Source organism: Dama dama, chromosome 17 (assembly GCF_033118175.1).
Source record: "Dama dama isolate Ldn47 chromosome 17, ASM3311817v1, whole genome shotgun sequence".
In the NCBI taxonomy this organism is placed as follows: Eukaryota; Metazoa; Chordata; class Mammalia; order Artiodactyla; family Cervidae; genus Dama; species Dama dama.
Window position 1 is genome coordinate 37293987 of NC_083697.1, and position 15817 is coordinate 37309803.

General features: G+C 35.8%; 1 protein-coding gene across 1 annotated transcript in view; it reads right to left on the bottom strand.

Moving 5' to 3' along the window:
• The window catches only part of GRID2 (glutamate ionotropic receptor delta type subunit 2), a 1497839-nt gene that overhangs the window by 354876 nt on the left and 1127146 nt on the right, over positions 1–15817 (bottom strand). The window contains exon 9 of the mRNA XM_061164751.1: positions 15328–15429. Coding sequence (XP_061020734.1) covers positions 15328–15429 — 102 coding nt within the window. The remainder of the gene's footprint in view (positions 1–15327; positions 15430–15817) is intronic.

A 15817-nucleotide genomic window follows, 5' to 3' on the forward strand; every position in this document is an offset into this window, starting at 1 on the left:
TCAATTTATGTCCCTGTAAACAGCAACATCAACATGCTATGGGCGCTTAGACGTGACAACTGAATATGCATCTTCCTAATGAAAGGCTGAACCCTTTGAGAGGTCAAGGCAACATTTAGAACACTGATATAGCAAGATGTGTGGGAGTATCCTACTTCATATATTTGTGCACCTACATATTTATTACTACACAATTAAAAGGTAAATGCATGCTTTTCATATATCCTTTTAAATAAAGTCTTTGTTCAGTAAGATCTTCCCAGGACTAGAAACTTGTCTCAAAAGTCTCTAATATTTTAAACTGTGTCCATTTTTTTTTCATTTATTTTTATTAGTTGAAGGCTAATTACTTTACAATATTGTAGTGGTTTTTGTCATACATTGACTTGAATCAGCCATGGATTTACATGTATTCCCCATCCCGATCCCCCCTCCCACCTCCCTCTCTACCCGATCCCTCTGGGTCTTCCCAGTGCACCAGGCCCGAGCGCTTGTCTCATGCATCCAACCTGGACTGGTGATCTGTTTCACCCTAGGTAATATACATGTTTCGATGCTGTTCTCTTGAAACATCCCACCCTCGCCTTCTCCCACAGAGTCCAAAAGTCTGTTCTGTACATCCGTGTCTCTTTTTCTGTTTTGCGTATAGGATTATTGTTACCATCTTTCTAAATTCCATATATATGTGTTAGTATACTATAATGGTCTTTATCTTTCTGGCTTACTTCACTCTGTATAATGGGCTCCAGTTTCATCCATCTCATTAGAACTGATTCAAATGAATTCTTTCTAATGGCTGAGTAATATTCCATGGTGTATAGTACATATCTTCTTAGAAAATGAATTATAACAAAGTTGTGAAATAAAAGTTTATCTTTTTAGTTAAAAAAACTGGGAATTGATATGCTTTTTGTCATTCTTTGCCCAGCATTGCAGAATTTCTCTGTATGTTTTATGACCTATTACTCAGCCAAGACTCAAAAGGACCCCCTAAGTAAATTTCTGCAAGTATTCTCCTCAGACAGTTCTCTTTTCCAACATGTTCCCCATGGCTGGTGGGAAGCCAAACAAGCATTCAATGCTCATTTTTGCCCCAAATATAACTTGAAGTTATTTAACTAGCTCTAAGTCTCAGCCATATCAACAAATTGCAAATAATATTCTTCAGGGCTCCATGGAGATTAAAATAACTGAGAATAATAAGTGTGCGCTAAATGCTGGCTGGTAACACTATCTGTAATCTTTAATAGTTCTTAATTCATTAATATACTCCTTTGTAACTCTAGAAAGTAAAATCTATGTCAGAAGCATTTCTCTAGTTTTCATATTTTTACTTATACTTGTTTTCTAGGAATTATATATAGAACTGGTTTTGTGTTTTTTGTAACTATGCCAAAGCTACTTCAATAGCAAAAAGTAACTTAAAACTTAACATCTGGATTTCTTTTTTTTTTTTTCCTTTTAATTTTTTTTATTTTTTTATTTATTTTTATTATTATTATTTTTTTTTTTCCAGTGGGTTTTGTCATACATTGATATGAATCAGCCATGGATTTACATGTATTCCCAATCCCGATCCCCCCTCCCACCTCCCTCTCCACCCGATTCCTCTGGGTCCTCCCAGTGCACCAGGCCGGAGCACTTCTCTCATGCATCCCACCTGGGCTGGTGATCTGTTTCACCATAGATAGTATACATGCTGTTCTTTTGAAATATCCCACCCTCGCCTTCTCCCACAGAGTTCAAAAGTCTGTTCTGTATTTCTGTGTCTCTTTTTCTGTTTTGCATATAGGGTTATCGTTATCACCTTTCTAAATTCCATATATATGTGTTAGTATGCTGTAATGTTCTTTATCTTTCTGGCTTACTTCACTCTGTATAAGGGGCTCCAGCTTCATCCATCTCATTAGGACTGGTTCAAATGAATTCTTTTTAACGGCTGAGTAATATTCCATGGTGTATATGTACCACAGCTTCCTTATCCATTCATCTGCTGATGGGCATCTAGGTTGCTTCCATGTCCTGGCTATTATAAACAGTGCTGCAATGAACATTGGGGTGCATGTGTCTCTTTCAGATCTGGTTTCCTCAGTGTGTATGCCCAGAAGTGGGATTGCTGGGTCATATGGCAGATATAGTGCTATATATAATTCTGAAAGTAAAGTATAATATAGTTCATATGTTGGTTGAAATATTATAGAAGTTATGTAAATCATATAGACCTACTGTTTCTACATCTTTGAATTTTCAAATGACTATGTCAATACCTTTCTAAACTTCTAGAGACAAATAGTAAATATATTTTTCAGAAGTGAATTGTGTAACATATCTCTGAAATATCTATTCAGTGTTTATTCTAAGAATTCAGGTTTCATCTTCCAAAAGGAAGAAAAGTTGGGTCATGCATGGTTATCTCAGTGTTGTAGTGATTCTTGCATGTTTGCACGACAGCTATCATCTTAAGAATTGGTGTGATGAGAAAGAATAAGAAATTGTCAATTCATTGTCATGCATCAATTCTCATGATAATTTTATTCACTCAGCACTGAAGTGAAGACATATTTCAGTGTTGCTATGAATTACATTGTTTGCCTCAGCCAGTTTTCCTCAAGTGTCTGTTTATAAAAATTGCATTCTCCCCTTTTTCTCTCACATGAGTTGGGTATAAACAGCAGAAGAGACAACAAAATATGTATACCATAAAGAGCTATGTCTACTGACTACACTGCTTCAGTAATAAAAATGAGATCCATTTTACCTAACCTTCCAGCTAGATCAGGATTTCAACGATGGTATTTTTAACTTGTTAATGAATATTATCTAAATTATATAATGCTAACCTTATTCTCACAGAAAATTTCTAATTAAATTGTCTCTAAAGGAGCTATTAAAAAAAAAGAATACCTAACACACAGGCTGCTGGAATTGTCTGCATTTCAATTTCATTTGCTTTAGGTGATACTGCAGCTTACTTATAGAGTAATTTAAATTCTTGATATCTGCATACTTTTGTGCATATTCTTTACAATATTGAATATTCCTTCCCTTTTAACTATGCTGTATTAGTCCCTGCCTGTGCTTCAGAACTAATTTGTGTCCTTCTTTAAGCCTTTTCCACTGCCCTACCCATGCGATAGATACTTCTTTTATGTTCTCTTTAACACTGTGCATAATAAGAACTAACACCTAGATATAGCATTTCCTACATGCCAGGCTCTATTTGAAGAAGTCCTTTGCTTTTTGCATATATTAGTTCCTTTAATTTTCTTAACAGCTCTATGACATAGATCATGTTACCTGCATTTTAAAAATGAAGAAATAGAATCATGAAGAGTTTGGGATGGTCATGTGCACACTGCTATATTTAAAATGGATAACCAACAAGGACCTACTGTATAGCACATGGAACTCTGCTAAATGTTATGGGGCAGCCTAAGGGAATGGCCAAACACTCCAGTATCCTTGCCTGGAAAATCCCACGGTCAGAGGAGCATAGCGGGCTGCAGTCCATGGGTCGCGAAAAATTGGGCACGACTAAGTGACCAGCACTAGATAGGAGGGAAGTCTGGGGGAGAACGGATACATGTATGTGTATGGCTGAGTCCCTTCGCTATTCACCTGAAACTATCACAATATTGTTCATCAGCTATACCCCTCACCAAAATAAAAAGTTTCTTCAAAAAAAGTAAAACATCTTAAAAAAAAAAAGAAATAGAATCATAAAGAGTTTAAATACATGGCCTAAATTCACATATAGAAGACCTGGAAATTTAAATATAATCTGGTTCTGGAGTCTGTTTTTTTAATAGCTTCATTGAAATATAACTCACATACTATATAATTTACCCATTCAAAGTGTACAATTCAACAGCTTTACTACAATCACAGACTTGTGGTACTATCATAGTAGTTTTAGAATACTACTGCATAAAGAAATCCAGTTTCCTTTAGCCATCATTTCTCAGTCCTGTAATCTCTCTCAGTCCTAGTCACTAATCTACATTCTGACCCTATACACTTGCCTATTCCATATAAATGGAGTTATATAATATGTGATCTGCTGTGACTGGCTTTTAATTAGCATATTTTCAAGGTTCATCCAGTACCATGTTATCACTGCTTCATTACATTTTATTGCCACACTGTTTCATTTTATGGGCAGACCACTCTTTTTCCATTCATCAATTGATATACATTTTGGTTGTGTCCATTTTTTGTTATTGTAAATAAAGCTGCTATGAAACATTTGTGTACAAGTTTTTGTGTGGACACACATTTTCATTTCTCCTGGAACATACCTGGAGTAGAATTTCTGGAGTAGAAACACATACATTATGTTTGTGTTTAATCATTTACCAAACTGCTAGACTATTTTCTGAAACAGTTGCACTATTTCACATTCCCACCAGAAACACAAATGTTTCATTTCTCCACAGCTCTGCCACACTTGTTTTTATCTGTCCTTTTGATTTACAGCCATTCTAGTGGGTATAAGGACTTCCTTCGGGGCTCAGATAGTGAAGAATCTGCCTGCTATGAAATGTTAAATGGGTTCAATCCCTGTGTCAAGAAGATCTCCTGGAAAAGCAATTGCAACCCACTCCAGTATTCTTGACTGGGAAATCCCATGGACAGAAGTCTGGTGGGCTACAGTCCATGGAGTCACAAAAGAGTTGGACACGACTTAGTCTAAGCATGTATGCACACATGTATATAGTGCATGTGGTAAAGTGGTAGCATATTGTGATTTTCATTTGCATGTCTATGATAACAAATGGTGTTGAGAATCTTATTTATATGCTTATTGGTCATTTTTATACCTTCTATGAAAAACCACCGAGATCCTTTGCCCATTTTTAATTGGTTTATTTTTTTCATGTTGTCATTCTTAAAACTTTATTCTTTTTATGTACCAAATACAAGTCCCTCATCAGACACACAATCTGCAAATATCTTATACCATGCTGTGGGTTGTCTTCTCATTTTTTTGCATTCTATCCTTTGAGACATAGATATTTTTAATGTTAGTGAAATCTAATTCATCTATTTGTTGGTTGTTTATGCTTTGAGTGTTATATTTAAGAATTCACTGCTAAAATAAAGTCACAAAGATTTACGTCTAATGTTTTCTTCTAAGAATTTTATAGTTTCAATGCATACATTTAAATTTATGATATATTTTGAGTTGATTTTTCTATGTTATGTTAGGCAAGGATCTTGGTTTATTCTTTTGCACCTTTTTTATGTGAGTATCTGGTTGAAAAGACTACTGTTCTTTCCTCCATTGAATGATCTTGACAACCTTGTTGAAAAATCAATAAACCATAGATATATGGATTAATTCTGGACACTCACTTCTGTTCTACTGATCTAATGTCTATCCTTGAACTAGTTTGATTACTGTAGCTTTTTACTAAGTTTTAAAACTGAAAGTGTGAGTCTTCCTACTGTTCTTTTTCAAGATTTTGTGGGTTTTTTGTTTGTTTGTTTTTTCCCTATTCTGATTCTCTTGCAGTCTCATGTGAATTTTAGGATCTGTTGGTCACTTACGGCAAAAAGAAAAAAAAAAAAAGACAGGTAGAATTTTGATAGAAATTTCATTGAATCTATAGGTCTATTTGGAGAATATTGCATCTTCACAATATTGAGTTTTCCAATCCATGACTATATGCTATCTCTCCATATTTTTAGGATGTTTTAATTTCTTTCAAAGAATGTTTTGTATTATTTAGTGTACAAATATTGCAGTTGTTCTGTTTATTCTTAATTATTTTATTCTTCTTGATATATTTAAATAAAAATAAATTTTATATTTTCTTTTTTTGTAATCTTCATTGCTAGTACACAAAAATACAATTGATCTTTGTAAAGTGTTTACACTTCAGAGCAGTTGAAGCCTTTATAACTCTAATTGTGTATGTGTGTGTTTACTCTTTAGGATTTTCTATATGGAGGACCATGTCATCTGTAAATAGAGAAAGTTTTACTTTTTCTTTTCTAATTTCAATCCTTTTACTTAGTTTCCTTGCCTAATTGGGGTGGCTAGAAATTCCAGCATGATGTTGAACAGAATTAGTGAAAACTTTAGGGATTTAAAGGGGGTTTTCAGCGTTTCACCATCAAAATGATGTTACTGTGGGTTTATATATACTCTTTATTAGTTCAGAAAATTCCTTCTCTTTCATTACAAGATTGTCGACTTTTTTTTTTTTAAATTGGGAAAGGGAGCTAGATTTTATTAAGTGGTTTTCTTACATATGTTGAGATGATCATGTGGGTTTATGCCTTTATTAATATGGTATATGATATTACTTTTCATAAACTGAGCCAACCTTATACTCCTGGGATTAACTTCACTTGTTTATGGTATATAATCCTTTTTATATATTGTCGGATTCAGTTTTCAGCATTTTGTTGAGGATGCCTGTGTCTGCATTCAAATGTATCATAGTCATTAAAGTCATTAAATGATAAACTTCACTGATTACTGGTTGATTACCTTACTGTTTTCAGCAATTCCTTGGATTTGCTCAGTAGTTTGAAGGAACTAAATTTTGGTAGGGGTCATATTTGAAGTCAGGTTTTAAAACTTATTCTGACCTCAGGAGGGATATTCTTAGCTATCTTTTTTTCTGGCTTTCCCTGATGAACTAGCTGGCTTATGCTTATTGTTTTTAATTAAGAGGAGCCATAGACTTGAAATTCCCCATCCTCTGGTTCAGATAATTGGAAAATGCTTAAGCATTCTCTTTTCTTATGGACTGCCTCTCCCCTGGACAAAGGCTTTGCTACAACTCTAGGTACTGAGTAGGGTGGCAGCCTCTGGCCATCTCTACTTACCTCAGTTGGCGTGGAACCCCTGCCTTATAACAAGGTGGAGTGATGGAAATCAAAGCCCCAGTATTCTAAGTCTGTTACACCTGGGATAGAGACTGTATCCTATGTGTCACAGTTAGGTGGAGAAAGGGAGCCCACAAATTCTTGGTCACACTCACCAGGAATTTAACCTTTTCAGATAATATTGGGTACATTCAGGGTGGTATGGTCTTAAGACTTAACCCTTTCAAATTACATTTAGATTGTATGGAAAATGCTAGCAGCCTCCAGGAGAGATAACCCTTAATTGGAAACTTTTAAGGGAGATGGAGCCCTGTCTTCTTGGCCAAATCGGCTTGGAGTGGAGCTTCCATCAAGCTGAGTAAGGCAGAGAGTGAGGTGGAAGGGGAAAGAGAAGGATGAGGTTGAGATGCTATAGACTCCTATTGTTTTTACTGAGTTTCTGTAGATTTTCTTAAGTTTTACTTCATTTTTTTTATGCCCTTAGGAAATTTACAGAGATTTTAAATGGCTTCTATTTATTTACTTACTTATTTAGCTAATCAGTCAGTTAGCTTTTTGTGGTGCTTACTTTGGTGAGGAGTGGGTCTATGAAACTTCTCAGCCTGCCACCTCAGAAGTGGAATTCCTACAAGGACAGTGTTCTTAACCACAATGCTTATTGTATTGAGTGTAGTAGTTATTACATGGCACTTACCAAGTTTTATTGAGAGTTTTAGCTTGATTTATTTAAGACAGTATCCATAGGAAATGTCCTCAGCCAGAGTTGTCATTTTTGCCCGGAGCTTTGAACCAAACTTTATTAATACTTGAAAGGAGCCCTCTTCAGACATTGCTGTGGGCCCACTAAGAGATGGCCATCAAACTTCCTTCCCTTATCTGTGCCCTGAATGCCTACCCAGGAGAGCCTTTTGTCAAGTTCACTCTTTCTGCTCCTAAATTTGCCTCTAGGTTCAGGTGACTCAAAGGCTGAGACTCAGGAAAGCTTAAACCTTGGTGGGGGTTCAAAACACTGAAGGTCTCCAAGTAGTAAAAACGTGGACAATGTCCTTGGCAAAAAACTAAGCAAAATGACATTTCAGGGTTGTTCTTAGTGTATTTTCTTAGTTATACATTAATATGTAGAATCTATTTAAAGCTAGCCTAAAACCAAACATGATTCCTGAGCCAATACACTCAGCATACCAAACTTTTAGAAATTTGTACAGTTTATTATTTGGATTTTTAAAATATCAGATATTTGTGTAATTTTGTCTCTCGGCAGCACCATCTTCACTAGGAGGAGAGTTGTGGTTGTTCTCATTAGCAGATTTTCAAAGGAAAGTAACAGTAAATGGGATTAAAAGTCATGATTCTGCAGTTTATGTTTTCCTTGTCTAACTTAGGGTCCCTTAAATAATTTCCCATCAAAGTCTAAAGATTGATGACACTGATTATGCCTTCATGATCACTCATGCTCATTTTTTTTCTTTTCTTCACTTAATTTACACATCATTGTTCCACTGCAGAGATAATAGCATCTTATATTTAGAAACACTGGTATGTACTGGTATGTAGTTTAGAGGAGGAGTCTAACACTAATGAAATTATTACCAAATACAGAGTTACAAAGAGTTCTGGGTGAAAGAACACAGTAAATGAGGAATCTAATTGTTCTGTAGCTCCACAAAGCTGGTCCTTGATGTCACTGTTGAGATTACATCATAAAAGACTGTGACATTCATTGTATGACCCCTCCCTTCCTCTCTCATCATTCTTTCCCAGGCTCCTGCTAAATGTATTTAACTCCTTCACAAACAGGTCCTATTTTCTGATAGAGAACTTACTAATGTTGATAAAATGGTTCCTATGGAACTCCTCAAGAGCAGGAACTGTGTGTATATATATATATATATATTTTTTTTTTTTTTTTTTTTTTTCTTTGCCTTCCTGGGATTGGCACAGTACTTAGCTTATAATAAATGCTCAGTGATAGTTATTGAGTCAAAGCTAATAGTTTAGGGTGTACTATACAATACTGTTTTACCTTTTCCTGATCTCAGATAACATTTCCATTTTTAGAGGCAAATAGGGCCTGCTTAATATAATTCCCAAGAAGTTGGACTTATAATAAAATATTTTAGGAAAGGGAAAATTCTCTTCATATGATAGTTCGGTAGGTAGTTATCTGCTACACCCTCCTCATGGTGATTGCTTGGGAAAATTTACCTGTTTCAACAGAGTTTGGACTTCACTTTTTGTGGTGTTGTTTTAATATAAACTGCTTTGGTATATTTTCTGTGTTTATATTTCTATGGGTCTAGTGATAGCTTTATTTCAGATAGTAGTTTTTCTCACTGCTGTTATGCTCCTATTTTTAAAAACTGGCTTCATTTCCTACTGTTATTTCTTTCCTTTAGGAAGTATTCTTAGTCTGTCTCTTTACCATGGCTTCATGCCCAGTTTTGTTAAATTTAAGTTTCCAGGAATATCCATTAACTTAACTAATTTTGTAAAGATACCATCCACATATTATTTCATCTAAAATGTTTTCAATTGTAAGATGCACAATTGTTTCACCTACCACTAATAAAGACAAAAAATGCTACCAATTTTAATTGCAAGAAGACATCAATGGAAAGATGCATCCTGATTCAAAGATATTAAAATATGAAAAACTATGTTTTTGAATTTATAACATACAGAAAAAGCACTACTACAGCTCTAACACAAATTTCCAATCATATTTACATAAAGTTATACAATTATGTTTATGGTAGTTTTAGGCAAAATAATATTGCATTATATATTCAATGCAGAAAAAAGGCATTTCATTTTTTCAAAAATATTCTTGGAGCTTTGGAGGTCTTGCTAGAATGAAACTCCCTAAAGTCAATATCTTTATTGGTTTTGCATGTACCCCAAGCAACTAGAAGAGGGCCCTCAATAGATACTTCTCAAATAAATTTATGAGTGAGTTTATGTTTCATTAGAGATGTCACATTTCTGTTTTAAGAAAACTAAATCAATAAAATAAGAGTTACTAATCAGTGATCTTCTTCTAAATGCCAGTTTATGTTTTCCAGATATCTAGTACTTTTTCTTACAGAATAGCTTCTTAAATCTTCCATTTGTCACAAACTTCTTTCCATTTTATTTTCATAAAGATTCATAATTATTATGATACTTACAACTCAGTGATGCTTCCAATAACTTTTGTGAATAACCATGAAAAAACTGAATGGCATAATTGGTCACTTATGGCTATCCATAGTTGTACAACTTATGAAATGAAAAGGCATTATCTAAAAAATGCCTCATATGAAGACAGTTTGTCCACTTGGTAAGCAGTAGAGATCAGTAGACCAAATATGGAAACAGAGTTTGGCAGAAGGAGTTTTACTTACATTCTTTCTTTTCCTCCATTTCTAAGAAACTTATATGGCTTTGGTGATGGCTGAAAATAAAGTTATCCTTATGCAATGCCATTTAAAAAAAAATGTTTTTAAATTACGGAATTCAATAACATCTGTAATCCCAATAGTTACATTTAACTTAAACCTAACAAGCATTCATTCTGATTCCAAAGACAGAATGTCAGAGAGGCTAAAGACATAGCCACTGGGATCAGGATCTTTGGGCTTGAAACTCATCTCTGGCTCTTGTTAGTTTTATGGACATGGAAATTTAGTTAATTCTTTGGAGCTCTGTTTTCATTCTTTAATGTAATTAGCATATATCTTGTAGAGTTTTTGTAAGAATTCAGTTAGTTAACACACATAAAGTTCTTAACAGGTCAGATCAAATAACAGATGCTGAAGATGGTTTTTCCTTGTTTGCCCTTGAGTTCCTCATGGCCCTGCGCTGTGACCTAGGAAGAAGACCTACATGGTCTTCATTACTTGGGCTCCCCTGCCCTCTGACTTCTGGTTGGATTTGCAATTGGAAATGATGGAAGTAGATGGAAAGATAGGAGGAGTGACTTTGGAGCACCCCACCTCTCCATTTCTTCTCTGCCTGAATGTGATTTGAGTGCTTCTCCTCCAACCTCTTCCCATAGCCAAAGTCACCACTTCTAAGATGCAGTTTCTCTTCTGTGGCTCTAGCTTTGCCAGACTCTCTCCCACATCACATCAGTCTTTAGGGTTGCTGCACATCTAGGCCCTGGCACTTCAACACCCTTGTTGATTTATTCAACTTAATTTGCATTATTTGTTAATAATCCCTTCATTTAATTCTCTTTACTTATCCATTTGAGTCCCATTCACTTGCCCCTGGCATCATAAACAATACAGTGTTGAATTATTTAGTTTAAGATAAATATTAGATTATTTTCTTCAAGTGTATGAAGTATCTTTAGCAGTGATGGGAATGGGAGTTTCAAAACTTAAGTAAGAAAAATCAATTCTATTAACCTGTGTATCTTTGATAACATTACTTTCCTAAAAAGTAAAGAATCTGTGGTGTGTGTGTGTGTGGATAACTGGGACTAGATTAATTAGAATGCAATAAAGGCTAAGAGACCTCCTCTCACGGCCTTTACACATGATCCGCCACCCCTCCTTTCCCTCTCTGGAAATGGCTAGTGGTAAATACTTGGAATACAAGGGGTTATTGTTTAGGTGACTAAATCAAGTCCAATATAGAATTCTGAGTTTCAGGTTTAGTTGACACCATGATTTTAAAGTCGCTGCATGGTCTTAGGGAAGAGTGATTCTCAGTGTTGGGTGGAAGAAGTTTGCAAGGTCATATAAGTAGGAGCTACACCTGGAAAGGGTCTTGTAGGAAATAAATAAGAAAGTCATGGTTGCTTTCCATTCAAATAGGAACTACAGGAAAAGCTAGAAAGCCTGAAAAATTATTAAGTAGAATGACTGTATACTGAGGAAGTTTAACAAGTGTAACAACCTTTTGCTCAACTGGGCACCCAACTCATAAATCCATATTGTACCACAGAAGACTTTGGGGAAACAGACTTTCCATATCTCCTCTCACTAAGCACATTCAGGGTCGGTGCAGGGCTAAGCTTGAAGAAAATGGATCATTTACACGTCACAAAGGTGAGAATAGGGCATGCAGGTATTAACACTGTGTGAGGCAATACCATTTCATGCACAAAATAGCAATCATTTTTCTTGGCCTAGAAATGAATTGAAAATAATTGGCTCTATGAAGCTTTCCCAGTAAAACTCACTTTCATCTTATTCAGAGTCAAGCATTTCTACCTCTCAAGAAAATCCTATAGCTATTGCAATTCTCACATTTATCACAGTAGGAATAGAGGGAGTAAATATAATGTTAAGGAGGAAGAAGTTAAGAGATCTAGAGTCTGACTTTTTGGATTTGAATCTCAATTCTCTGCTATTTACTATCTGTATAATCGTCCACATTTTTTTCAACCTCTGTATGTCTCAGTTACTTCAACCAGATTCTTGGGATCAGAATGCTATTTATTTAATGAAAATAATATGAGGACTGAATAAGATCATACATGAAAACAACTCAGTAGAGTATCTGCACATCAGTTCAGTTCAGTCACTCAGTCGTGTCCGATTCTTTGCGACCCCATGAATCGCAGCATGCCAGGCCTCCATGTCCATCACCAAACTCCTGGAGTTTACTCAAACTCATGCCCATCGAGTCGGTGATGCCATCCAACCATCTCATCCTCTGTAGCCCCCTTCTCCTCCTGCCCCCAACCCCTCCCAGCATCAGGGTCCTTTCCAATGAGTCAACTCTTTGCATCAGGTGGCCAAAGTACTGGAGTTTCAGCTTCAGCATCAGTCCTTCCAATGAACACCAAGGACTGATCTCCTTTAGGATGGACTGGTTGGATCTCCTTGCAGCCCAAGGGACTCTCAAGAGTCTTCTCCAACACCACAGTTCAAAAGCATCAATTCTTTGGCGCTCAGCTTCCTTCACAGTCCAACTCTCACATCCATCCATGACCACCGGAAAAACCATAGCCTTGACCAGACGGACCTTTGTTGGCAAAGTAATGTCTCTGCTCTTTAATATGTTCTCTAGGTTGGTCATAACTTTCCTTCCAAGGATTAAGTGTCTTTTAATGTCATGGCTGCAGTCACCATCCACAGTGATTTTGGAGCCCAAAAAAATGAAGTCTGACACTGTTTCCACTGTCTCCCCATCTATTTCCCATGAGGTGATGGGACAAGATGCCACGATCTTAGTTTTCTGAATGTTAAGCTTTAAGCCAACTTTTTCACTCTCCTCTTTCACTTTCATCAAGAGGCTTTTTAGTTTCTCTTCACCCATAAGGGTGGTGTCTGCACAGTTATTATTAAATAAATCTCAGCTGTTTCATTACATATGCACCTCCCAGCAAAAGTCTATGTATAACTTGAGGTATAAATATGCACATAAGTATATATGTCATTCCTCTTATACCCATTACCAAATAACTCTATCATACTGTAAGTACTAGATACATATTTAATGACTAAATGAGGTTAGCTTGCCTAAAAATATGTATGTCAAAGGCAAAAGCAAAGCACATATATTTTCTTTTATTGTGGTTTTCACCTGAGCTTCCATGTTAATCACTACAGAAGAGACTATTATAGTTTATTATTTTTGGGGGAGGGGGCTCCAAAATCACTGCAGATGGTGACTGTAGCCATGAAATTAAAAGATGCTTATTCCTTGGAAGGAAAGTTATGACCAACCTAGATAGCATATTAAAAAGCAGAGACATTACTTTGCCAACAAAGGTCCGTCTCGTCAAGGCTATGGTTTTTTAGGTGGTCATGTACGGATGTGAGAGTTGGACTGTGAAGGAAGCTGAGTGCCGAAAAATTGATGCTTTTGAACTGTGGTGTTGGAGAAGACTCTTGAGAGTCCCTTGGGCTGCAAGGAGATCCAACCAGTCCATCCTAAAGGAGATCAGTCCTGAGTGTTCTATTGGAGGGACTGATGTTGAAGCTGAAACTCCAATACTTTGGCCACCTGATGCGAAGAGTTGACTCATTGGAAAAGACCCTGATGCTGGGAAAGATTGAGGGAAGGAGGAGAAGGGATGACAGGATGAGATGGTTGGATGGCATCACCGACTCAATGGGCATGGGTTTGGGTAAACTCCGGGAGTTGGTGATGGACAGGGAGGCCTGGAGTGCTGCGATTCATGGGGTCGCAAACAGTCGGACACGACTGAGCAATTGAACTGAACTGAACTGAATACTTTAAATACCTTTTTAAAAAAATACTAGCACATCAGTGAAAATGCACAGCTACACTTTTGAGTATGTACAGAAGCACCTGTACAATTAAGTTTTCAAGTACTCATAATATAATTATTTGCCAAACAATGAAAATCTTGTTAAAACAATAGCTAAAAATAAATTATAGGCACAAAAAGTGAAGATAGACTCATCATCTAAATTTCTTTTTATAGAGAGTATCACAGATCCTTCTTATAGACAATGAAATTATGTTGAGTCTGCTTAATTTGTATTAAATGATGTACAAAGGGCAGTCATCACTGTTATAAATTCTGATAAACATTCAATTAGCATCAACACATCAAAAAAAGACCACTTCTCATGTTTACTAATTCTGTGATTTTTTTAGCCTATAAGAAAGAATTGTTCAAATTTAAAAACAAGTGGGCTTCTCTGAAGAAAATTGAAGTTAATAACTATGGGTTATTTGGTTTTGAAATGTATTATAAAGTAGCATGAGGTTAGACACATTGAGATAGGCAGGGAAAATGCATGTCTTCATCCCTTTTGGCTATTTAGACAGCACCAATTTGAGCATTTTGCTGTTGAAGACTATTTCTATTAACATTTTATTTATATATCATGTGAGAAAATAATAATAGAATAATTATAACAGTTACCATTTATTGCTTTTTCTACAAAATGGAATTATAATAAATGTTTCACAAGTATAATCCCATGTAATAGCCACAAATCACTGGATGATAAACTCAAAACAACAGAATCATATCTGTCCATTTTACTTAGTAGTGTCCCCAGGGATTAGTACTGAGCTTAAATACAGTTGAGAATCAATAAATAATTACTAAACAATAGAATGAGCTTCACTTTGAAGTAGGTACTTCCAGGAAAGTATTGTCTTAGTCTGCTAATGTTTTAGCGTTACTGAATGTACTGGGTTTGATCAAATCCACCCTTGTTTGGCATGGTTATCTTCATTTACACAGACCATCAGATTCAGTGAGAGGATGCCTGAGAGAGAAGTCCACCTTATCATGTGTAGAAAACCATAGAAGGATAGAAATCTGGTCTCAGCTGTCCAGGAAAGTTATGAAATTAGTACTGTAATTAAAGGAAAAGTATGTAAAAGCCCAATTCTGACATATATAAATTGAAGGCTGGAAAATATGATCACTACAAGTACCACACAATGCAGAGTCAGGATTTGCTAAAAGCTCTTTTAATATTGTGACATCAGTTAATAAAACATAAAAGAAGTGAAGGATAAAATAACCTATTAGAAGCCAAAACCACAGGCTGAGATCAGACTTACCAGAACAGTCACCACGCGTAGAACCACTCCACGCATGTTATTCTCCAGTTTCTTGTCAGTCAGGGACCCATTCAGCCCTGTGACAGGATTCCAGCACCCAAGCTGAAAGATAAAATAGCTTGGTCACTTTTCTGCCTGAGGAACAGTCCAATCACCTATATATAGACCTCTCAGAGAACTGCATGATAAATCTTGGAATAAATGACAACAGGAAAGGTCCTGTGCAGTTTTGCCTTTTTAATAGCAAATGAAGCAATCAAAAATGCTATTTCCTGCTTTTAAAAATCATATGGCATATGACACTATCCAGCGGGCTTTAGGGGACTCACTGAAGACATTTGACTTAATGAGGAGTTATAAATACAACAATAATTCAGTCTCAGTAATACACTAATTAGAAAAATAATAGCACATATAATTCTAGCATAATGCTTGTTCTAATATATCAATTACTTCACAAGTTAGATTTTCTTACAGTTTAAATGGTTTT